This window comes from Colius striatus, chromosome 7 (assembly GCF_028858725.1).
Source record: "Colius striatus isolate bColStr4 chromosome 7, bColStr4.1.hap1, whole genome shotgun sequence".
Lineage (NCBI taxonomy): Eukaryota > Metazoa > Chordata > Aves > Coliiformes > Coliidae > Colius > Colius striatus.
In genome coordinates this window covers 9,109,857-9,133,490 of record NC_084765.1, presented here as the reverse complement: position 1 = coordinate 9,133,490, position 23,634 = coordinate 9,109,857, and the positions used below count along the sequence as shown (strand labels likewise).

The 23,634-nt window shown below is 42.5% G+C and overlaps 2 protein-coding genes across 8 annotated transcripts in view; one reads left to right on the top strand and one right to left on the bottom strand.

Annotated features, from left to right (window-relative positions):
* The first annotated feature begins 1,883 nt into the window (after window positions 1-1,883).
* LOC104550691 (NADH-cytochrome b5 reductase 2) lies at window positions 1,884-22,655 on the top strand. Of its 2 annotated transcripts, XM_062000559.1 has the most exons (10): window positions 1,884-1,954; window positions 2,055-2,201; window positions 3,118-3,190; window positions 4,825-4,931; window positions 5,923-6,052; window positions 7,469-7,552; window positions 7,986-8,071; window positions 8,830-8,929; window positions 10,654-10,852; window positions 22,325-22,655. In XM_062000559.1, the coding sequence occupies exons 1-9, from the start codon at window positions 1,949-1,951 to the stop codon at window positions 10,824-10,826; spliced, it is 906 nt and encodes a 301-aa protein (XP_061856543.1). In that variant the 5' UTR covers window positions 1,884-1,948; the 3' UTR covers window positions 10,827-10,852; window positions 22,325-22,655. The 2 variants fall into 2 exon arrangements, with proteins under 2 accessions (XP_061856543.1, XP_061856544.1); XM_062000560.1 differs by lacking the exon at window positions 22,325-22,655 and having other exon boundaries at window positions 10,654-12,428.
* The window catches only part of PPFIBP2 (PPFIA binding protein 2), a 102,579-nt gene continuing 90,776 nt past the window's right edge, over window positions 11,832-23,634 (bottom strand). For 4 of the 6 annotated variants that reach the window (XM_062000552.1, XM_062000556.1, XM_062000557.1 and 1 more), the window contains 10 exons: window positions 22,316-22,454; window positions 21,524-21,652; window positions 20,895-21,045; window positions 20,616-20,727; window positions 20,091-20,179; window positions 19,080-19,202; window positions 17,911-18,033; window positions 16,949-17,137; window positions 16,386-16,556; window positions 11,832-14,855 (listed from right to left, as the gene is read on the bottom strand). In XM_062000552.1, coding sequence (XP_061856536.1) covers window positions 14,703-14,855; window positions 16,386-16,556; window positions 16,949-17,137; window positions 17,911-18,033; window positions 19,080-19,202; window positions 20,091-20,179; window positions 20,616-20,727; window positions 20,895-21,045; window positions 21,524-21,652; window positions 22,316-22,454 — 1,379 coding nt within the window. In that variant the 3' untranslated portion in view covers window positions 11,832-14,702. The remainder of the gene's footprint in view (window positions 14,856-16,385; window positions 16,557-16,948; window positions 17,138-17,910; window positions 18,034-19,079; window positions 19,203-20,090; window positions 20,180-20,615; window positions 20,728-20,894; window positions 21,046-21,523; window positions 21,653-22,315; window positions 22,455-23,634) is intronic. The other 2 variants (XM_062000554.1, XM_062000558.1) reach the window with 1 other exon arrangement.

Below are 23,634 nucleotides of genomic sequence, written 5' to 3'. Positions count from 1 at the left end.
TTAAAACTTATTTTCATATTTATCATAGATTCATAGAATGGTAGGGGTTGGAAGGGACCTTTAGAGATCATCTAGTCCACCTTCCCTGCAGAAGCAGATTAATCCTTCACTTGTTTTTATTTATCCTGCAGGAAAAGTAATGACTGACAAATCTGAATGTTTATTGTCTCAACTGTTTTCCTTCTGCTTTATTCTGCATGAATTTTGAGCCTTTTGCCACATGGATATAAGGTAGATCACTCATGAAACCAAAACACTAAAAGCTGCAAACTGTAGCCAGTATTGTTAGAAAATAAGAAGTCGCAGCACTGGGGTGGGAGACACTAGCTTCTGTGATCATGGTGAAAGTGTCATTGAGCCTGGGGGTCCTGTGCTCAGTTACAATATGCTGAGGACAGTGGCTGTATGTGACACTGATACAAGGAGTTAATTTGCTTCAGGAACAGTGCAATAGTTTTGGTAGAGGTTCCCCTGCTTTTGAACTCAGGTGAGGAAAGCTAGTATCAACAAATAGTTAAACAATGTCTGAGGTATGAATTCTCTGGTCTTCCATAGTCAGTACTTCAGTAGCAGAAGAGACTGAGTGTCTTTTTCTTTCAGTTGTTTTACACATAAAATTCATTAAAAAACCTAATAAGTCAGATTTGTTATCTTCTTGTCATCTACAGCTTGGCATAACATGACGTTGTTTCTGGCACTCTTTCCTTCCCCATAGGTTTGATCAGTTTGTTTTCTTCCTCCTGACAGACATGTCTGTGTGATATGGACATGCTTCATTTTCAGATGAAGTTTCCTGAACCTTGTGATATGGAATTGGACTTCAAAGACTTATTTTCCTTTAACTGACTTATTTTCCTTTCCTTGTGCCTGTCCCAAGCTCTGTGCTCCTGTCTCACACTCAGTAGAGGGAGTAATGGTACTTAGTCTCTTCTGTGGCTTGTGGGATTTTTGGTTTGATGTTTTGTTTGTTTTTGAGAAAGTGTGGGTTGTTTTGTTTGGTTTTGGGGTTTTTGAAGTCCATAGGTACTAAATACTTTGTTACTGCTCTTTGTCACAAAGTAAAATTTTGGCCCAGGGTGTAGGGAGGAAATTAAGAAGTAGCTTCCATTTTTTCCAGTCACAGGAGATAAAGTTCAGGTTTCTCACCTCTCCTTTCTTTAGTCATTTGCCAATAGTTTGCCACAGACTGTGGGCCATACTCTCTGCAGAGGCAGTCACAGCAAAGCCAAGCAATGAGCAAGGGTAGTGCCTCTTGCTGGGTGCACTGTCCTTGTAATACAGTCTTTCCCTGTCACGGTGATATTTCATCAGGGTTGCACCTATTGCAGACTTGAGGGAAGATGTTTGTGTATGAAAATTAAGATGCCATCTTTACCTGTGAACCTTGTATGTGAGATTGTAAGGTTGGGTTGCATGCTATTTCTGCTTAGATGACTTGAACTTTTGCTGTTTTACAGGACAGGCTATGGCAAATGGACTGGCCCAGGGCTCGTGCATCACTGTTTTTGGTTGCTGAAGATGTAAGCAATGAGAATTGAAGCAGGAAAATGCAGAGGAAGAAAAACGACTATAGCCAGTGAGTGCCCACCCTGGGTAACTGCATTTTGTGGCTGTTTCCACTCCACTGTGTTGTGCAGAGTGAGTCTGGTCGCTTGCAGTGGCAGGTGTAAGTGGTGCGCTCTCATCCTGGGACCTGCCGTCCAAAATGGTCCCGCAGCCCGTTCTGTCACGGGAAATGCTGGTAGAACGCTAGGTGCTTTACAAGGCTCCAAACGGGCGTTCGTTTCCCTTTCAGCCTCAGTTGCGAGAGGAGATGAGTTTCCTGCAGGCCCCCGCCCCTACCTCCGCCCGCCCGCGCTGAACCGCCCCGGGCACCGGGAGGAGGAACCGGCGGGAGGGGCTGAGCTCTGCAGGCGGGCCGAGGGCGCGGGAGCTGCGGGCGGCCGCCATGGAGGTGAGGGGACCGGGAGGGAGGCGGCCCGGGGCAGCCCCGGCCTGGGGCCGGTGCGGGTGTGGCAGCCCGTGCCCCTCACCGTCCGCGCTTCTCCTCACAGGCAGCCCCGGTGGCGATCGCTGTGGCCGTGGTAGCCGCGACTGCCCTGCTGCTGCTGCTGCTGCGAGGGACGGGGCGAAGGGCGAGCGGCCGCCTCACCCTGCAGGACCCGCTCGCCAAGTACCCGCTGCGGCTGGTGGACAAAGAGGTGACCGAGCGCCCGGGCGACCCCTCGCATGCCTCGTCCCGATCCTGTGGGGGATGGGCTGAGGGGCGGCCGGTCCGATGGATGGGCCCGGGGGAAGCTGAGGGGCGGCCGGTCGGATGGCTGGGCCCGGGGGAAACTGGGGGGCGGCCGGTCGGATGGCTGGGCCCGGGGGAAGCTGAGGGGCGGCCGGTCGGATGGCTGGGCCCGGGGGAAGCTGGGGGGCGGCCGGTCGGATGGCTGGGCCCGGGGGAAGCTGGGGGGCGGCCGGTCGGATGGCTGGGCCCGGGGGAAGCTGGGCCAGCCGGTGGGATGGATGGTGGGGGCAGGGGGTGGTGTGACTGTGTGGTGGCCGGGGGAGCAGAGGGGGGGTGGCCATGGGCAAGGAAACGCTGTAATGTTTCCACGAGGTAGAAAAGGATTCTTAAAAGCATCTATGTCAACACTACGGTGTTACAGTCGTTTGAAAAGTAGACTCGTGTCTCTGTATATTTAAGTCCTAAGTTCAGAGCTGTGTTTCTCCCTTAGTTTCTGTACAGCGTGCATCGGAGAGGAGTAGCCCCTAACAGCTTATGCTTTGGCACGCTGTGTCTTGCCTGATCTTTGGCCACAAATGATGAAATCTACTCACTGGCCTGGGGCAACAGAGGGTTTCCAAATTTTCTTTGTGTAAAGGTGCTGTAGAGATTATGCAGACAGGCAAAAGACACTCCCTGGGAAATTAACAAGGAAAAGACTGGTTCTAAATATTTAGGTCTATATAAATTTCATTTTTCGAAGCCATTTCTGCCTCTCTCCCTAGTATTTGGCTTGCATGCTAGCAAAGAACAGACTTAGTAAGGCATACCATGTTTAGTAGAGTTTGAAATTCAAAGCAGTGGTGATGTTGACCTCATTCGGATTTTGGTTTTTTGTTCAGGAAATCAGTCATGACACTAAGAAATTCCGATTTGGGCTACCTTCACCTGATCATGTATTAGGATTACCTGTAGGTAAGTACTTGAAAACACTTTGGTAAATATATGTATAACTGTACTTGTAGTTCTTGGACTTCTGACTGTGAATTGAAGGCTCAGCAGAGCAGGGAGTCTGAATGCTGCTGTGTCAGAAATGCCAGGTTTCCCAAAGGCTTATACTTGTGATCTTTTTTGTGTGCTTTGTTCTGCTTGTGTTATGTGGTGTAGTTTCGAAAAAGAACAGTGAAACTGAACTGAGTCTGATAGAATTCATCACCAGTCGGGAAATAAGCAGAATGGTATCTTTCAAAGCTTTTTCAATTTTATCATTCTACTTCTATTTCATGGCTTCAGTTTATTTTCATCTGCCTTCTTGCTTTTGGTGAGTACCTGTAAATGAGAATAACAACTCTTACACCTGGGAGGCTTGTAAGTATTCTGTGCAGAGCAAAAGGGAAAATACAGCCACTGTGTACAGAAGATGCTGAAATATTCAGAGCGTTTTCTGTGTGTGCACTTCCCTTTGGTTTACATACACATGCATGCAACCTTGGCTTTCTGTTGAATGAAGTTCATCTCAGACTAAGATTGGCACGATGATCATTCCTGTGCTCTGCAAAGCTGATGACATTGAACTTTGGACTATGAATCTAATCTGTGCAGGGGAAAGTCTCCCTTTCTGAACTGCAGATGTGGCCTTGTTTGTTTTGAGCTGTGTTTCATAGTTTTCCATGCTGTCTGGCAAGTGCCAGGGTCACACCCATTTCATGCCATGAGCACATCCTTCTTGCATGCTGCCTGTCAAGGGCAGCAGCCTTGCTCCAAATTCTCTTCTGGCTTGGATGGGAAAGTGTAATTGAACTGTCAATGTGAACTAGATAAATGAATGGAGATGTGCCCTGCAGCGCTTGTGTTTATCTAGACTTTATTTAGGAATAAGATCCTGAAAGTGTGTGGGCCAGATTACTTCCTGGGAGGTTCCTACCTTCTGCTGTTTACCAGGATCATTTTGCTAAAAAGAAAAGTGATTTTTGCTAGCGCTGTTCTATACAACTCTCTACATTAACGCTGTCTGACCGAGGAGACTACTCTTGGCAAGGAGATTGAGGTTTTTTAATCAGCAGAAAGAGATGGTTGCCTTTTGGAGTCTGCCTCTTGGAGCATTAGGTTGAGCAAAGAGCTCTATGTAGACAGCAGTGTCTAATGCTGTGGAAGCTCAAGGCTTTGCTCTTGACATCTTGTTGCACAATGTCTGGGAAGTTTGCTCTGAGTGGTTGCTGCTATTAAACTGTAGCACTTACTTCTTTGTGTGAACTGATGTATCTTTAATCCTGCTTCACTACGAAATACGAGAACAGCAGAACCCAAGGTAAAGAGAGCACTGAGAATAAGCAACAAACTTTTTATATCCCTATTTTACTATAAATTTCCTACTTTCTTTGCATCTTACCCTTGATTCTGTAACACACCAGCTCTCCTCAGTTAGCTTGTGCTTGAGAACCTCTTGTTGCAAAAAGAAGAAAGACTAGATGTTTTATACATCATTTATATGGTAAAGATTGTCTCCATCATTCCTTGTGTTTAACAAGTCACAAAACCTGCTGTTCTCTCTTGTCTTTTCCCCCAGGGATGAAAAACTAAATAATCAGTTTGTAATTCTTTCTCCTTAGGTCAACATGTTTACCTTTCTGCAAAGATTGATGGTAATCTGGTGATTCGAGCCTATACCCCAGTTTCCAGTGATGAGACAAAAGGTTACGTTGATTTAATTGTAAAGGTAAATTTTGTTTACCTTCTCGTATAGAAAAATTGCTAAGGAAGTGAAACACAGAGTTTATTTTGATTGATGTTCTTGCAAATAGGATGGCAAACAACTCATTTCACATTGTCCTTGAATAGTGAGCTCTGTGTGGTGTATCTGCTGTACGTCACAGAGAGAACAGAGGTAGGGTACATGGAGAAGGGAACTACTGCCTTGGCAGTCCTGCAGGAGTTTCCCTAGTATCTTCTGTTTGGCAGTGCACAAACTGTGATCACTCTCTCTTAAGATACCTGTGCTACTACTGATACTGCTAATAACTGTGAGTAGGAACCGTCAATGAGAACTGATGTGACACTACAGAGAATGCAATTATATGAATGTAAGCACAGGAAGTTGTTGCTAATGGGTTTACTGGTTAAGAAAATGGGATACAGAAACAAGATAAATATTTTAAGCTAGGGAATGCAGGATGGCTTGATCCCAGAATGTCTGGATTTTCCAGTTCTTTTCTATGATAGTTTGTCCTCAGGCAAAATCAGAGCATCTGCATGCTCTGTTCTTCATGTTACAAGTATGATGAGTTGTTAGTACTTACTAGGTGCTTTGAAAGGTGAAAAAAACTACCACATGGCTGAAGTCTCTGGGAAAGTCTGAAAAAGAAAAGATGCAGCCAGTGGTATTTTCAGAGCTATTGCAAAAATGGGATGACAGAATGTTCTTGCTGAAGTGATAGTGAAATGAAGGCACCAGTCCATAATATGTCTGCAACCTATTCCTGTTAGCCTGGCTGTTTACAGACAGCATGAGATCGTGTGCCTAGCAGAGCATTTTATTAATTTTGGCTGCTTACTGTTGCAAGGCACAACAGATAACTGAGGAAAAAAAAAATGTCTCAAGTTCTTTCTTAGGTGGTTAATTTTAGACTCACAATGTCATGTTCTATGGTTTGTGATAATGTCTGCAGGAAAGCTAGAGGCTGATATCACATAAATTATTGTTTTTACAGGTCTACCATAAAAATGTGAATCCTAAGTTTCCAGAAGGTGGGAAGATGTCCCAGTACCTAAATGACATGAAGATTGGAGACATTATTGATTTCAGAGGGCCAAATGGGCTCCTTGTCTATAAGGGGACAGGTACGGTGACATGAAGGTGGGAGAGCAAAAGGGAGGAACTTGTATTGTTATAAAACTTGACAACTTCATAGAGAACCTTCTTCTTAAAAAGTGGAAAAGAAAAAATCCACCTGTGCTGGTCTTGACGAAGAGCCCATGAGAGTTGCTATGACAGGAAAAAAGTACTTGTGTTTACTTGGGTGAGGGTTAGCTAGTTCTCGTCTCACTCCTGGGACTGTAGAATTCAATCTGAAAAAAACACTATTACGTTGTATTACTGGGAAGGCTGCACTGGAAATAGTACCTCAGCTATACATATGGAAGGAAATGTTCCAGATGCTGCTTAAACAAGGAAGGTTGTGGCCCAGAATGGCCTCTAATAATCTCAGCATTGTTCCTGAATAACCTACTAACCGAGACTTGGCTCTGTTTCAGGATTGAACCAGGTCTGACTTGACTGAGAGGAAATCAGTTCAGAAAAGTAATCCTCTTCCAAGGTGCAAGTGAAATACCTTGCACTCATCTTGGCTGGGAGGACCGTGCACTTAACTCTTACTTCAGGGCAAGAAGTGCTCATTGACTGTGATCATGACTTTTTACCATGGGTAGTATACTGATGACTCTCCTACATCTCAGAGGAGACTAGTGATGCATGTTTTACAAACCTTTCTTTCTGCTCTTCTTTGGCTGAACTAAAAAGTAGTAGCTAAGAAAGCTTGTTACTAGTTACAGATCTCTTAAAATTGGGATATGTCAAGTGCATTTCAGGTAGAATACTTTTTGTGGGGTTTTCATTTGGTTTGGTCCTTGCAGATGAATTCCATTACAAGCTGCCTGATTTTGTGATAGTTCCGAAGCAATAGCATAACCAGATGTGAGATGGAAATCAGCAAGGTCTTCTCATCACAGGGTACTGTGCAAGGTAGTCACCTCGCTGAGGATCCTCCATAACTGGAGGTGAATTACAATGATAAAGCACCTGATAGCAGTTTGCAAGGCTCCAACATCCCAGATTCTCATCTTTGCAGGGGTTCTTGCTTGATGCTGTTTTAATTACAATTCCAGTGAAAGTAGACACACACAGATGGCTGGATCCATGGTGCAAGTGAGGATGAGGAGAATGGCCTAAGAAACCTGTTTCTTGGTAGTAGGGGCTGTGATTACCTTTAGCTGCCACTGACAGTTGCTGAACTGGGTTCTAGGCCGTGATGTGGGAACGCTTGAGTTTATTATAAGTAGTGTTGGGTAGCAAGGTGGTAGTAAATCAGTTGTTCAATGCTAGGATTGGAGTTTAGAGACAGAGATGTCTACTTTTTGTGCTTAATGCTATGCTGAGTCCTAATTAATTGGTAGGCTATAGTCATTTATTCCTATGGAATTTGTATCCAAGTATTTTTAGGAGTTAATATACTTACAGGTTGTGCATATTTCTTCTAGGTACCTTTCTTATCAAGCCTAATAAGAAGTCTGAAGCAGAGAAGAAGTTTGCAAAGCATCTTGGAATGATAGCTGGAGGAACAGGTAAAACTCTTCTAATGATCGAGAGAATGAAGATGTATTCACAGATGTGGGTGAGGAGCATCGGATGCTGAAGCTTGAGCACAGTCCTGGGAGCTAGCAACTTCAGAGTTTAATCATGTTTTACTGTGAAGCTCAGAGAAGTCACTTCATCTCTCTGAGCTTCAGTCTCAAAATACTTTAGAATGTCTTGAGGATAAAATGACTGTATAAGATAGAGAATGCCCCAGATGCAGGTATGGTTGGTTTAGTTCTGAAATTATTTGCAACCTTAAAACCTCCCAGCCTCTGCATTTGGCATGGCTTGGAAATTCAGAGGTATGTAGCCTTGTGCAAACTTGAGTTCCCACTGAAGACTGAAAAGAGGCAGCGCTGCTATTGAAACTGTAGCCAGAGAAAGAAATACCTGTTTTTTAACTGCTTTGGTTTTTAACAGGAATAACACCCATGTTGCAGCTGATTCGTCGTATCACAAGTGATCCCAAGGACTCCACAAAATGTTACCTTCTTTTTGCTAATCAGGTGAGTATCCTGACTCATCTGTTTGTCCTTCTTTAATAGCCTGCTGCTTTGCCAGCCTCTGAGCTTTTTAAACTGGTGGGACATTGACCTCTGGAGCAAATACAGCTCTGCGTGTTTCCTTCAGTGCCTTATATTTTATATTTTCATCCAGCCATTTATGAAAAAAGATGCTCTGAGGTAGCACATTTAAAAATGATCAGTATAGGGTGGAGCAGGAAATGGTCATGATGGTAAACTCTTAATATATTGTCTTGGGTCAAAACAATTGGAGGAGAAATTGAATTAAAAAATTGTCTGTAAGGCTGTGGTGCTGTTATAGTTCCCATGATCCTCCTTTGTTTTGAAGATGGTTCCTCATAGTTTCACTCATGATCCCTTAATTCTTGTATTAGGGATTAAATAGTGTGAACAGATCTTGATTCCTCTACTCATTCTATTCCTTCACTGATTTCGAGGAATCAGGATTTTGTTCTATTGATCATTTTATGCAGTTAACCTTTACCATGCTGGTACAGGGCCATATTTGCCAGGCTCAGAGACAAATCCAGTTATTTTTGATTTTAGCAGCCTTTAGGTTGCTATTAAGTCTCAATAGTTTGTTGTTCTGAGTCTGAATTGGCCTGTAATGATAGTAGCTATCGTGTAAGGGTTTGGCTTGAATGAGTTATCATTGCATTTGTCTTGCTGAATGCCAGATGAGCTCAGATTTAAGAGCATCTTGAGATGGTTTGGAGCTCAACACTGGTCTCATTTTGCAGACAGAGAAAGATATATTACTGAGAGCTGAGCTAGAAGACATTGCTAAGAGGCATCCTGATCAGTTCACGCTTTGGTATACACTGGACAGACCTCCACAAGGTAAGCTACTGGTACACACTGAAGTTGCCTTTGCTCGTCACTGTACAGCACTCAGTTCCATTCTTGTTCAAGGGGCCATTTGTATAATATCACATCCTCCTGTCTGACACTTTCAAACAGGCACCCTCAACCCCTCAGGAACAAACCTTACCACAGCATTTGTTTTGAAAAGTGATCTAAACTCAGTAGGCCTTAAAAGTGTGAACTGATCATGAACTTCTGTTGTGTTAGATATGTTACTCTGTGGATCTTTTGATGTATTTCAGTATATGGCAGTTTTGGGGACTTTTCAGCAAAAGTTACAGCTCTGTTTTGGGCTGTCTCCTGAATCAGGTTATGTTACCGTTTTGTTCGTGTTAAATTGCCTAATACTTGTAAATGGTACATACACATCCTTGTTTTACAGCAGCTCTAGGTTAGAGTCTGGTAAAACAGAGCTGCCATGTGCATAGATTAAGGCATTAACTGTAGGATGCTGTGGCACTGAATTAGGGATGGAGGGAGAGGTCAAACTCTCCTTTACAACCTGGATGCTTGTGTTTGCTGATAAGTGATCTGAGCTTTTATTTAACAGACATAAGAGCCAGATTGAGTCAGATCTAAGTTCTGTACCTGTTGTCAGCAATAGCCACGAGGAGATAGCTAGAGAAGAATCGTGATAGTCTTCTCGTCAGTCCTGAGCCAAATATGTCTCTACAGATAAGAGTAACCCTCAGTAGACTGCCTTTGTGTCTCCTTTGGAGCCTTTGTGAGCTTTTTGGCAGTTAGTGGTTTGATAGGATTAGCCCTTTTGTGTGAAGGATGACTTCCTGTGGTTTGCCTTTGCCTCTGAATTCTTGTGTTGGAAGAGAGTATGAATAAATACGCACCAATTGTCTTCACATTACTAATTTTACATCCAGCTGGGTCAGCCCTATGGCCCTATCTCTTCTGTACAGACCATTGCTGGTCTCACATAGTGACTATGTGCCTGTGCTCATCCTTTTCTCTCAAACTTCTACTCTGCTATGTCCCTTTTTAAGCTGAGCAGACCTGAGCAGCAGTAGCCAAGGTGCCATGCAAACTGTATTTTTCCTTTCCTAATACTCTTAACATTTCATAGGCCTTTAGACTGCTGCTATTTTCCTAACAAACACCAATATCTTGCTGCTGGTAAATGAGCTTAAAGCACATATTTTTATTGTGAAGGCAGGATGATTTTTCCCACTTGGCTCCCTTCATTACTGCTTGAAATCATTTAGCATTTCTTTCCTCTTTAATTTTCTTAATCTTTTATGCTATGTAGTTAAGTGATAACTTTTGTCATCATCAAGCTTTGTTGCCCCACCCCTTGATGTCTTTCCCAGGTGGCTTTTTCATGTGTTGGATGGCACAGGTTTCAGTACCTGTCCCTGCACAACTGCCCCTGCCTGACCTTTCTTCACTGGAAAAGCTCATTTACTTTTCCTGTTTATTCTCCTCTGCTGCCTAATTCTTTTAAACCTATCATTTATTTGTATACCTCCATATCTTACCAACTAGATCCTTGGTACTCTCATGCTTGTTGTCCCTGTTCAAAAGAAGCCCTAGGTTTGAGCTCAGAGATTTAGCCCTCTCCTGGCTTGCAGTGATGGTGGCCTAACTTTGCTGATTCTTTAGCTACTTTGTGAGTACAACAAGCACAGTTTAAGGAGATGACAGACCATACAGAGTTTCAAATTAATATTTTCCTTTCTTTGTTTCAGATTGGAAGTACAGCTCTGGCTTCATCACTGCAGACATGATTAAAACCCACCTCCCCTCCCCTGGCAGTGAGACGCTCATTCTCATGTGTGGGCCCCCACCTATGATTCAGTTTGCATGTCAGCCCAACCTGGACAAGCTTGGCTATCCCAAGGGCAGCACATTTTCTTACTAACATTGATGTCACCTGATACCTTTTTTGTAAGTACTGCCTGTTTTCTTACAAGAACAACCAGCATCTCGACTGTACAGTATTTCTTTTGTGTGTGTGTATTTTTTAAGCCACTTAATTGGATTTCTGTGGTTTATAGCTTCATAATTACCTTTGTGTGTTTTAATGCAGAGAAGCTGAGAGATCACCTTGAATGGTGTGGCAGTACTTTAGTCTAACCTCTTCACTTAGAATGAAATTTGAATTCCAAAAGTCAGATAAAACTGTGGGTATGGACTTTGGGAAGGCTGGACTAGGATTATTTGGCTGCTCCAAATTCAAGTAATTCATTTAGTGAATCCTGCGGAAGGTGTGGATGAAGAACAGTTTGGGCTTTTTTTTTCTTTTAAATGCTATTTTACAGCCCTTTAGCACAGACCAAGAAACAAGTCACAGTATGCTAGTGAAGCAGTGAGCAGAATTTGAGTAACATGCAAATTGCTTATTATTGTAACAGAAATTCTCATTACTTTGACATTTATTTGGGAGGATTACATTACTTCAGGCTGTGTCCCTGAGCTAAACAATCTCTGCCACAGGAAGCTCTGGGCTGCATAGAGAGATAAAACTACTCAGTGATGTTATACCATTTGAAGAGCATTCTTGCCTTTGCTTGCTCTTTTGGCAGTTTCAAATTTCCTTTGCTTATGGGAAGCTTCTTGCTTCCCCCTGTAAGCTACACTGAGTCGGTCTTATATACAGCTAAGCCTCATCTTAGTGTGTTTACCACATAGCATTTAATGACTGCCTTAAGTACCACACGTTCATTTCCAGGCATTAGTGCAGCCTATATTTGCTTTAGGGTCTGACACATCCCTGAGCCAGAAAACTTGTTTTTTTTTCAGGTGGTAATGAATATTTTTATTCATCTAAAGCAAAACAAAAGTAATCTACTATTTGAAAATGGACATGAGATTTTGTGCTTCATCCGTTATATTTCTAGCAATAATGCAAAAAAAAGACACAGGGATTCCAACTGTGATTCTGGCCCTGATGAGATCAGCCACATCTGTTTGTGTTAGAATGATTCTACAGGCAGCAGGAGATGGAGGAGCATTCAGAATTTATTAATACCAGTCAAAAAATAAGCATTTATGCCAGTGTTATGCTAATTAGGATTTTTTAATCTATATATATAAAAAAATCAATAATTCTGTAGATTGATTATTCACAGCTGAGTTATCACAACACCACACTGAATCATACGTATATCTTCAAACCAAATCTGGAAATCTGCTTGGGATATCCCAGTGATAAGAAGGCTGTCTCTGGGCGCAGCTTAACCTATTTGTAATGCTGTAATAAGTCTGCCAGCTAATTAACCTGACAAAGTATTTCAAAAGCCCATAGTATATGATCTTGTCATTAGTGTTGATTGAATTGCCAGATGGGGGATGTACTTGACTGGTACATTTAATACCTTTTATTAAGCATATTTAGTTTGCTGATGGACTTCTCATTCCTTTGGATTTTCCATTATCATTTCACTGTTCAGCAACTGAAAAAAAAATACTTGCCTTGGTTTTACCATTTCAGACAATAAATTTATGTGTTCCACTTCTCAAATCTGACCATCCACTGCAGAGTCATTCTTGTGTCTACAACAGAGCAGAGTTCTGGCACTTCCCTGTTCACTACGCTATCATGTTGGTACCTTATTAATATATGAGGCATAGGTCAACCAGTGCCACAAGTAACTGCTGTTGTAAAGGTGTCACTTTCACCCTTGCACAGTCCCTCAAGGTGCTAGTGTGAGGCTGTTATTTCCCTCTGTTACAGTGCTGCAGTCCTGCCTAGCTCAGCAGAAGAGCAGCAGAGCTATTATCAGGTGTCCTACAGAAACAAATATGTGTTTTATTAGGGTACTTGCCTGAGTCAGAGTTGTCACCTTTTCCACATCCCAGAGCAGTAATGTTTGCCTCCTATTGCTAAATAAAGTATTCTATGAAAATCTCTTATCTGTACCTGGAATGAAAAGAGAACTGAAAGTGAACAGCAATACTGTTTACAACATCACCAGTTCTCATGCAAATGTTCCAAAAGTGTTTCTACTGTAATCTCTGTTCCTCAGGGCTGTTTGCAGCCATATGTTTCAGTAGGTATAACTAAACAAAGAAAAGAGGCTTATTCCCATCCCTGTTGTCCACAGAGCCAGTCCTGTGTTCAGACCAACCAGCTACAGGGCTCAGAAAACTTGGAACCATTGTGCCTGTTCTGAGACTTACAAGCATCATCCTGACATGCATCAGTACTAACCAAAGTGTCAGTATACAGACAGAGCCCATTCAATAGTTCCAGTTAAAGAGCTCCCATTTAAAACCAGTGGATCATGCTGGAAATTGTTTCACTTACCCTATGGAGCACTGCCAACAAACACCATTCTTAGTTACACTTGATATTAGTTAAACATGGTTTCTGTTTGACAGCGAACACCTTAGTGCCCATGTACAAATCACACACAAAAAAACCTATCATTGAAATGCACCAGCTTTGAGTCCCCTCAGTTTTTCTGGTAGTCTCAAAGTAACATTTCCTGTTGTTCAGCATCGTTTTTAGTTAGGTAAAGATCTGTGAACCTTCCATCCTGCTTGATTGTTGTCCTCCCAGTAAAAGCAAGGGCTTGTCGGACAGCATCATGTTCCACTCTTCCCATTCTATGCTGCACTTATGTACATAAAAAGAGGGCAGGACACGTGTGAGTGAAAGGGATGAGACAGTAAAATCCTTTTGTGGGAAACAAGTCTCTGGCCAACCTGCAGTCATGGTTCGTACCCCATTACCGCTGCCCTCACCAGCACCCCTCCACATTTCTAGGTGGCTCTGATGAGGCTCCGTGGTACAACAGAGCATTAATAATTCCTGCATTACAGGTTAGATATAAAAATAACAATCTACAAAAGATCTTTCGTATACCAGTAAAAGATGACTGAATAAACAGGTAAAACATGTTGCCAGCCTTTCCAGACTCCACGTCTGAGTTCCCCTTCTGTCACCATCTATTTCCATCATGCAATATGGAAGGTAGCATGGAGGAGGGTTACCTGTAAGGCTGTGCTACACCAACACTATTAATGCTATGTGGTAAGTCTCACTGACAGAAAAGAGATGAAGCTTTTCTGCACCATAGCATCAAGCTTCTTCTGGCCACCCCTCTGGACAGGCATGAGGTATTATTAGTGTTCTTGGTCACGTTGAAACATCATCTCCAGTCTTCAAAGGTAGGTGTTAAAAATCTGCTGTCATTCAGCATTTCATCTTGGCTTAACATTGTCTGGAAAAACAAGATGTGAACGAGTCGGCACGTTCAGTTAGAAGCCTTTAGTTAAAGAAATGCAACTGTAATGAGATCAGATTCACAACAGAGGGTGTTAGAGCCACATCAAATTTAAAGGAATTTCTTGAATGCAACTTTAAACAAACTGGTATTTACTTGAGGAAATTCTCATTCAGTCTGGTGTTTGGCATGTGACTCAACCATGTTACGTTGTTATTTGTTGTACCTTTCAGCCAACTTATTAGTCAAAAGTTAGCTGCTGTGGGGTCAGGACTTTATAGTTGTTTGCTTTTCATAGTTTTAGCTATGTACACTTTCAAGTCTGTCTTTGCTAGACTTTGCTGTGACTGAGGCATTAGATGGTGGTTACTTGCAAAATCTTTGAAGAACTACTCATGTAAAGGCAGGAATATCTGTCATTGGGTCAGACATAGCAGAGTTCATGAAAACTTAAAATAGGCCTAAATGAAACTTAAGTTTCTCATGGAATTTCGAAGCAGGGTATTTTTTTTGACTGTGAATGTGCAGCCAGGCTATAGAGAGGTATTTAAAAAGAGTGACCACACTTAACTACCGCCAGCAATGAGCAGCTTTTGCTGGATTCTAGCAGGATACACTTGTGATTTCAAAACATGAGTGAAAAGAGTACGTACCGTAAGATGGCTTATGCCTTGAGAAAGAGCCCCTATTTGCATTACTGTGCCTTCTGAATGTTCCATCTGTAAAAGTATTCAGGAACTAGTTCAAGTCAGACAGTATGTACAATTTTGTTCCCTCTACATGCATCTCTGGGAGGTATCTGCCTAGCAAGTGAAGGTGGGGTAAGTTTAGAAGCTCTGCACACTTAACAAACATGCCTCCATGCTCTGAAGTACTTGACAATGCATTTAAGGGCAGGAAGAGTGAATCCCAATTAGGAAAGACTGATTTCATGAAACTTGAGCTGTAATTCACACAAAAAAAGAAAAAGCTTAACTGATACTATCAATGAAGAGTAATATTTTCAAGCTGGTGTAACACTCATTACACTTGTAGTAGTTGTCTTTCACAGGCAAGAACTGTCAGCCCTTCCTGATACAGTTCCTCTCCTTCCGTGAAAAGATTATCAATTCTAGGGCACTGAGAAGTGAAAGACCCTACTCCTAGAGAAAAATCCAGTCTTCTTGTAGTGCTTGAACAACTGCAGAGTAATGGCTCAACAGTAATGGATTCACTCATGCCTCTTAACGAGACAAGGAGACATCCTCAGTGGGGCAGGGCCAGGGTTTGGGATGGGCCCTGCATGGAAATGCTGCTTTATGGTACTGAGGTGGACTGTGGAAAAGACAAGGATTAGACAATCAACTCAGATGAAATGTTAGATGCAGCAAACCATGCAAATGAAGAAAGTACTTTCACAGTTAGTCTTTTCAACTTTGTGACCATTCTCCTATCAGGCCTAAAATGTTATTCTCTCACTTAAGGTGACCAGAGGTAGGACAGTTTACCCCAGCTGCCTCCATCTGGCACTCATATTGCCTAACTTCACGCAAGCCTCCAGGAGCTCTGTTTTTCAGGGTTTACATCCCTTTACACAACAGCAAAGTTGAATAGAATGTGATGGCTTTTAGTCTTCACCATTTGTCTGTATGATGTCTTGACAGCTTCACTACTACATAACAAAAGTTAATTAAGTATTGGTTTATTAAGAATCTTGTTCGTTACGGAGTCATTGCTTTCACATATATGTCTGTCTAAGCATAACTACTTCCCACTGTACAGAATGAAAGAAAAATTCAGTTGGATTCTTTGATTAATCTGTTAAAAATATACAATCTAGTTGTATTTTAATATATAACTCGATACTTTTGTACAAATTAGTCCAAATAAATTTATTACATTAAAAACCACCCATAAAGATAATGGAAAAAGTAGTGTGCCAGAGTGAGGTTAGGAAAGGCAGAAGTACAAAACTCTTATGTTTACTGCAATCACCATCAGAACTGTCAAATTTCATCGATCTTCATTGTGTAAAGGTGTTCTGTTCCTGAAAAAGGGCTTGCAGATGGATGAGTTTATGATGATGTTATTTAAAAAATTACCCTGATGTTCTTAGTGTCGAGCTCTTTCCCGTGTCCAGAGCCCACACTCCCTCACTCAGTTCATGCAGATGGAGCGAGTGCTGTGTTAGGGGCGAAGGTTTGGTTATTGCAAGCTTTGGAATGCATGGAGAGGGTGAGGTGAGAATGGCATCAGTCTGGCTGTCCCACCTGATCCAGTTCCCTGTCAGTCAGTGGACTCAGGCCTTTGTATCCACTGTAGTTTTTCTGAGCACCGTTGGCAGCAGCTGGGCTTGTATCCAAAGGGCAAATGTAGTCTGTTGATTCATCAAACTTCTTTTTTCTTAAATTTCCAAAATGTGAAAATCCCAACTTCTTTGGCTAAGAGAAGACAACAACACAAGAATTTTGGAATAAGAAAAACAAAGTTCTTCTTTAAACATTCAAAATGCTCCCCTTTTTTATTTACTACTCTACCCTAGTCCTTCAAGTATGTAGATTCTGAACTAAATGAATTTAATTGGTTTCAAACTGGGAGTTGATGTTAAATACATTTAGATAATGTATTTATATATTTAATGATTGCACGCATTTCAGAAGCAGCTTTAAACAGATACAAATTGCACGCTCTGGTACCCAGAATTAAGAAAAAAAACAGTAAGACTCCTAGAACTGGCCTCTCCCTGCCCACGTGGGTCCCTGCTTTGCTCTCTAAGCCGGCAGAGAGGGAGGCTGTCACTCTGAACCACGTCCCTCTTGCAGGCAGTACGTACCCGGACTTTGGCAGTGGTAGTCAGAGGGCTGTATGCTGTCGACTCCGTTATTTCCCTTTTTTCTTGTTGTGCCTCTGGTCCGATTAATACGTTAAAATTGGTGGTGAGGTGGCGTCGCAGCAGGGTCTTCTGAGGGGGAATGTTCAGCAGCATGGCCAGCGTGTCGCCATTGAACCGAGGTTCCAGCATCTGTTAACAAGTGGCAGAATGGGTTTTTGTACAGTTACATAGTTGCAGTAAGTAAACCATTATGGTGCTTGCTGAGGGGAATGCCTCATTCTCATGAAGCTAGTTGTCTACAGTAGACCTTTTTTATGCTCACTGACATTTGAGTGGAACTTACGCTAAGAAATGCGGAAGCAGCACAGGATCAGGCACTTGTGTATGTCAAACCTGGCCTTTATTTGGATTGAATGAGCACGTTTTCACTGTTTTCTGCTCTGAGTATAAACTTCAGCTTGGCTTTTTTTTCTATTTCATTTTTACCAAAGTCCTGCAGCAGCAGAACCATGGTATTTCAGAACTCTGACTTCAGGGAGCTGCAGATAGGTCTGAATGTTTTTAATTAAAAGAAGGTCATTCCTGATTGCTGGCGAGACCACTGTGAATTCAGGGCAGTTAGTCACCAGGGCTCAGAATTCTGGTGAAACCACTTAAAGAAACACTCAATGATGCCTTAGCAATAAGTTACTTTCCCCTAGTACAGTTTGTTTTTTGAGGGGTTTTTTTGTACTGCTGTTAAACACTAGCACAGCTCAGCTTATAAAAGTGTTTTAGCAGTTCCTTTTCTGTTTTAGCGTTATTTTGTAAAATCAAAGTGCATGCATCTTAGAGAGCCCGATCATGCTGTCTGCTGGCAGATGTGTTGGATTCCTCCTGCTTGACACATAGCAGCTAACAGCACTTTGATGTTACCACCTGCCAGCTGGCAGTAGCTCTGTAGTGCAGCCTTAAGCTCTTACAATGAGGCCCCCGTGGACACCGCTGCCTCTCAGGTTGGGCGCGTACTCTGCCAAATCGACCGAGCGCAGCCATTCCATCACACGGTGGTTGGACCACTGCACCACTTCAGAAGGTGAAATGTTCTGTTCAAGCAAGCAGAAGAGACGATACACTGTCACTGCACAGCCACCACATCTAGCCTCAGTTCAGGTAGAATGAGGCTTCCTCTTCTTCCTCCCAGGGCAGTATTTTCCCCCAATTCTGAGGTACTGTTTCTGTTTAAGACATCTTTCAGACTTCCTTATGAGGAAAGGCTGTGGGACCCGGGGCTGTTTGTCTGGAGAAGAGGAGACTGAGGGGGATCTCATTAATATTTACAAATATCTTAATGGTGGGTGTCAGGAGGTTGGGACATCCCTTTTTTCCATTGTAGCTAGCAACAGGACAAGGGGTAATGGGATGAAGCTGGGACACAAAAAGTTCCATTTAAAAATAAGAAAAAAACATTTCACTGTTGAGGTGAGGGAGCCCTGGCACAGGCTGCCCAGGGAGGGTGTGGAGTCTCCTTCTCTGGAGGTTTTCAAAACCCACCTGGATGTGTTCCTGTGTGACCTGGTCTAGGTGGACCTGCTTTGGCTGGGAGTTGGACTAGATGATCTCTGAATGTCTGTTCCAACCCCTACCACTCTAGGATTCTATGATCCTGTGATGAGGCAGCAGGCAGTCTAGTACAGATGAGCCCGCAGCTATTGCAGCAGGTTGTGTGGCAGTAGATGTTACAGATGCTGGGGTAAAAGAGGGAGCAGCTGAAGAACAGTATGAGTGCCAGTCTTTATACTGAGAGAATAAGCTCTGCTGAGCAGGGAAGGCAAAAACCTTACTTGTCTTAGATAAAAATTATGACATTTCAAATTATTGTCTCATAAGTTGAATTAATTTCTTTAAACCAAGCAAATAATTTCTGAAGGGAAGTGCATGAGATTCACTTAATAAATGGCCCAAGCACTTAAGGACAGAGCAGATTTTTATCCTCAGTAAGCACACGTTCCATTCCCAAGCTGGCAAGCAGCACACCTACTGCTTTACACACAATTCCAGTCATAGCACTGATTGTATGGTATTGTGTATATCCCCTTGGGCTGGAATTGGGTAATTAGAGTTTGTCTAATTGATTTAAACATTCTTTTACCTCCTCAGCTGGTCTCCTGCGTAGACAGTTGGGGTTAAAACCATTGACATGCAGCACATGAATGGCACATTTAATACTCAGGTGATGCAGCTGGCTGGTGACTTTCAGGAAAAGAAGGTCATTCTGTAGAGGAGAGAGTGTTTTAGGTGGCACAGAACACACACCAAAACAGGTACTTTCCCCAAGAAGAAAGATTTTAAGCTTGATGTGTAAAATTTAATATAAACCACAGTAACTATGGTTTAGATAAAGAGGGATTTTTTAAGCTGGGAATTTGGGGCTTGATTTGGGGTTTTTTTTTAATAAACCTTGCACCATAGCAAGACCTGGCTAGAAAATGAAGGTGAGCTTGTAGCCTATTAAGTGAAATTCAGGCTCCTGATAGTTTAAAAAATGTTGCAAGTGTCTCTGATCTAAGATGCCATTGTGAGTATGATCCCAGCAGGCAGTAACCCACACCTAACCATGTGCAGGCTCTTGTAAGAAAGGCTCCTTAAGCAGTGCCGACAAGGCTGTACCTTTGATAACAGCTGTATTGGGCATTTTTTTCATACCACAGTTAACAAAACCAAATAATTATCCAAAGCTGGGTAAGGAAATTTAAGAAACCACCTTGGCTGTGTAGTGCATGGCTTGCTACTAATGTGGGCAGAGCTGTACAAATAACTGCATTTGCTGCTTATCTTTAGTTTACTGACTGTTGTTGCTAACTTGACGTAGAGAACATCATACTCCAGAAGCTGCACAGGAAATAGGCCATTTTACCTGTAATCATGGTGTGCTACATCACATTGAAAGAGAGGTGTTGCAAAAGTTATCTGTGCCATATCCTGTGATGTATTTTATTTACCTTAGTAACACTAATTGTGCACAGGCAACACAAATGAGTTACTACTGGCACTATTCCTGTCTTGCAAAAGACTCTAACTGCTCACATTCAAAGGAAAGCTGCAAAATCCTCAGTCTGAAGTTAAATTTGAGTAAACTGAGGAAAAAGGATTTTTAGCTTACCACAGTTAGGTACTGCAACATCCTCCCATCCACTCTGGATTCATGAAACTGGTCTTTGTACTGAGGTAGACCGATATCATCAAGCCACCCTGCAGATAAAAGAACAGCAGTGTACTCAAGGCCCTTCTCCCCTGCCCGTCGAGGCTGGGCTGCTTCTGAGGCACTTGGGCAGTTCATTCTACCTCTTCACCTTTCCAAAGGACAGCCCCTTACCAGCAGCCTAAAAACAGCTCCCTCTGATATTTTACAGTGTGTGAGCACATACCCCCTTCTGCAGGACAACATAGCTCTTGCTTGATTGCCCACCCCCACACACCCCCTTACTTCCCCATAATCTGAATGGCACAGTTCCCCTGGGAAACCACATGGTACAGCCATGTATTTGGACACCCGGAACACCACCAAAATCCTTTTTCTACTATGTAGAAACTTAGTGCTTTTAAAGATGTGTTTGGTAACTGCCTACATCCCTAGGGGTGGGGAAAGTTCCTTTCCAAGCACTTCCATGACAGTTCCAACACTTACGTGTCACCCAGATGTGATCAAGTTGTGCAGACTTCTCATCTTGCTTTGCATTTATCGATTTAATGGCCAACACTAATTTCTTCCTGTGCAGTGGATGCTTTATTCCCATTTCCTGCAACAATAACCATTAACCAATTGTTTGCCTTGCCCCCCATTCTTTTCATCTAAATACATATACACAAAAACCAACACTGCACATTTCAGAAAGGTGGATCTGCCGGTTGTTCGAAGGGGCCTGGTTAGACAGAATCAACTTGAGAGAAACAGATTATTTATTACCTTTTCCATGTCCTGAGGTGTCGCAGTTAACAGCGTATGGCCTGAGGTCACCCACTGCCGGGCAAAAATGACGTACTGACTGAGACCAAAGTCCTCGAGCCAGTTACAAACTCTTTCCGTGCTCCACTGAGCAAAGGGGGCATTGTAGTCACTGGAAAAGTACAGGAAATGTTTGAAAAAATCTTAAAGAATTAGTTATCATCAGGAAGGTCATGGAGGTGGTGCTGGTGCGAGTGTGCTGTGGTCCCAGGGGCCTGGGGATGGGGCTGCTTAGACTCAATGAGGGAAGAATGTGAGGGGGAAAACAAGAATTCCTCATTTTCTGTTTGAAAAGAGGAAAAAGGGAATTGCTGAATCCTCCTCAGTTTGCAGCTATTCCTCCAGAAGATGAGGGTAAATTTTGTTGTTCTGTAAGCAAGGCGGAATCTTTGCCAATCCAACTGGTAATGCTGCGGCCTGCAGCAGACTAGGGGTATGTGCTCTACCACAGAAATTCCTTCCAGCTATGGAACTCCACGTGTAAGGAAGTATATGTGAAATAGGTTTTTCCCAAAGAGGAGGGTTTGGCTGGCCAGCACATTTAGCAATACCCCAGGATGTGCTGTGTGAGGTCAGGGAGGAGCCATTACCTTTTCTGGCCTTTGGTTTCCTTCGATCGGGATAAGCGCGGCCCGGCTGTCGCACGGAGACCACCTCTTCGAAACTCTGCCAGACCCAGGTCGTCTGCAGGGAAGTTACCTGACTGAGTTCTTCTTATTCTTTCAAGACAAGAGTGTCACGACAACACTGTTAGCTTGCAGCAGAGAACATTCATTCATATGGAAACTATAGTGATAACTAGAAGCTGTATTAACCTTCCCATAAAGCTGCAAACATCTAATCCAGGTGGTAGCTGAAGTGGTTCTGGGCAAAGGCTGCCTCAACCTAAGTGAGGAAAGGGCAAAACTCTGCAGACCTGCCATAACCCTCCACTTCAGTTAATGGGACACACTGGGGACCAAACTTGTAGCTCTCTGCTGTCCTGAAGCACATAAGTTCACCACAGTGAAACTAAGTCCCCCTACTTTTTGTTTCTTCTAGCTTCTCTTTTTTTTTTTTACCTGATGCCCTCTGTAATGAACAACTCAGTATCATTTAGCTTTGATAGCTAATCAAGTTAATAATGTAGAATGTTAGAGTTTTCAAGATGACAGCAGAGTCTCATTTCTTCCAACAGCATGATGCTGAGAACACCCCATCCATTTTTCTACACCCCTGTGTACACAGAGATGCAGCCACGCAGTCACAGAGCTGCCTTCTCTCCTTTGCCTGAATTTTTACTGTATTCTTGCTATAGAGAGTAGTAGCTTTTGCTGAGAATTGGATTCATTCTCAGCTGAAATGCTTTGACAGGGAACTAAAAAAAAATAAATTGATCTTACTTTCCCCAGATTTTCCTTATCCCTTTTGGACTCTTTCTGTTTTCTGGAGACAGTGGAGACTGCGCACTCGAATCCGTTCCCGAAGAAAAGGGTGAAAGGTCATCCGAGACTACTGTACTATCCATATTCTCTGTTTCTCCTGGGTTAAGAACAGTAATATAGTCACATTTTGTACTAATCACTTAACAAAGTTGTTACCTGGGTGACTAATGTTTATATAATAACTAAGTGAACATAATAAAGTGATATCTATAAAACTGTCCTTGTATGAAAAAAACATGCTCTGAAGGTGAAAAAAATAGTAGCTGTATATTTGATACACACAAGAAAATAATAAACCATGGGGTAAAATAGCATTGTTAGTTCAGTCATTTGTATTTAAAGACATTAAGTAATTTAAGGTCTTCAGACTCTTGCCTTGCCTATTCTTAATACCGTAAGTCCTCCATCAAAATCAATAGGAATCAGTTGGCTTCAGTAAAACCAGAATTAAACCAGGAGTAACTATCTTAAAAAGAAATCCCATCTGAATGCCATATAGCAAAAGTTGTTTCTTCATTTCAGTGCTGCACTTAAGGAATTCAATCTGGATGGCCCACTTGGTATTAGTGTGTCACAGAGAAAGGGAGGGAAAAAGGAAAGGAATAAAGTAAGTAGCAAAGTTCACGTTTGAATTGCATCTCATTTGGGTACAGTACCTAGCACTGGTGCACTGACACTCCTGATGCGATCTTCAGTCATCCCAAGAAGCAGAAAACCAGATGGAGAAGCAAAGATACAAAACACCAGCAAAATAAAGTTACAGAAGAGCAAGGAAGTAAGCTAAGCATTAAAAGCAGAAACAAAAAGAAAAGGAGCAGTTATGCTTGACATGAAAAGTGAACAGGCATCGGTGTGCACAAGCCCCAGGGATTCTCTGCAGGTCATCTTACATAGATAGGGATGATAATTTATCTGGTTGGAGTTCTTAAACTGTTCTTATTTAAGCACATAGTGCAGAGCTCCACCTGGCCTGTAGAATATCTGAAATGAAGCAAGGCCTAAGATTACATCCAATTCCTCCAAAATATGGAATTGGAGGTGTAATGAGTCCACATGCAAGAAACAAACCAAATCTGCATTAACAAATTCTGTTACTTCTGTGTGTTTAAGGAGTCATGGCTTGTGGCTAGAAAAAGAACATTTGCCTTTACAAGATGACCCATCCTGGGATAATCCTGCAGTTGAAGCCCTAACAGCATGGCTTATGCATCGCCTACCGTCTTGCAACCACAGAAAAAACTCTTCTAAAAAAACTTAACCCACAACCTATTGAAATC

Excerpts from the sequence above, each read along its gene's own strand:
- LOC104550691 (XM_062000559.1), top strand. Across the intron at positions 3,191-4,824 it reads TGTATTAGGATTACCTGTAG|GTCAACATGTTTACCTTTCT; the intron begins GTAAGTACTTGA and ends CTTTCTCCTTAG. Across the intron at positions 6,053-7,468 it reads CCTTGTCTATAAGGGGACAG|GTACCTTTCTTATCAAGCCT; the intron begins GTACGGTGACAT and ends TATTTCTTCTAG.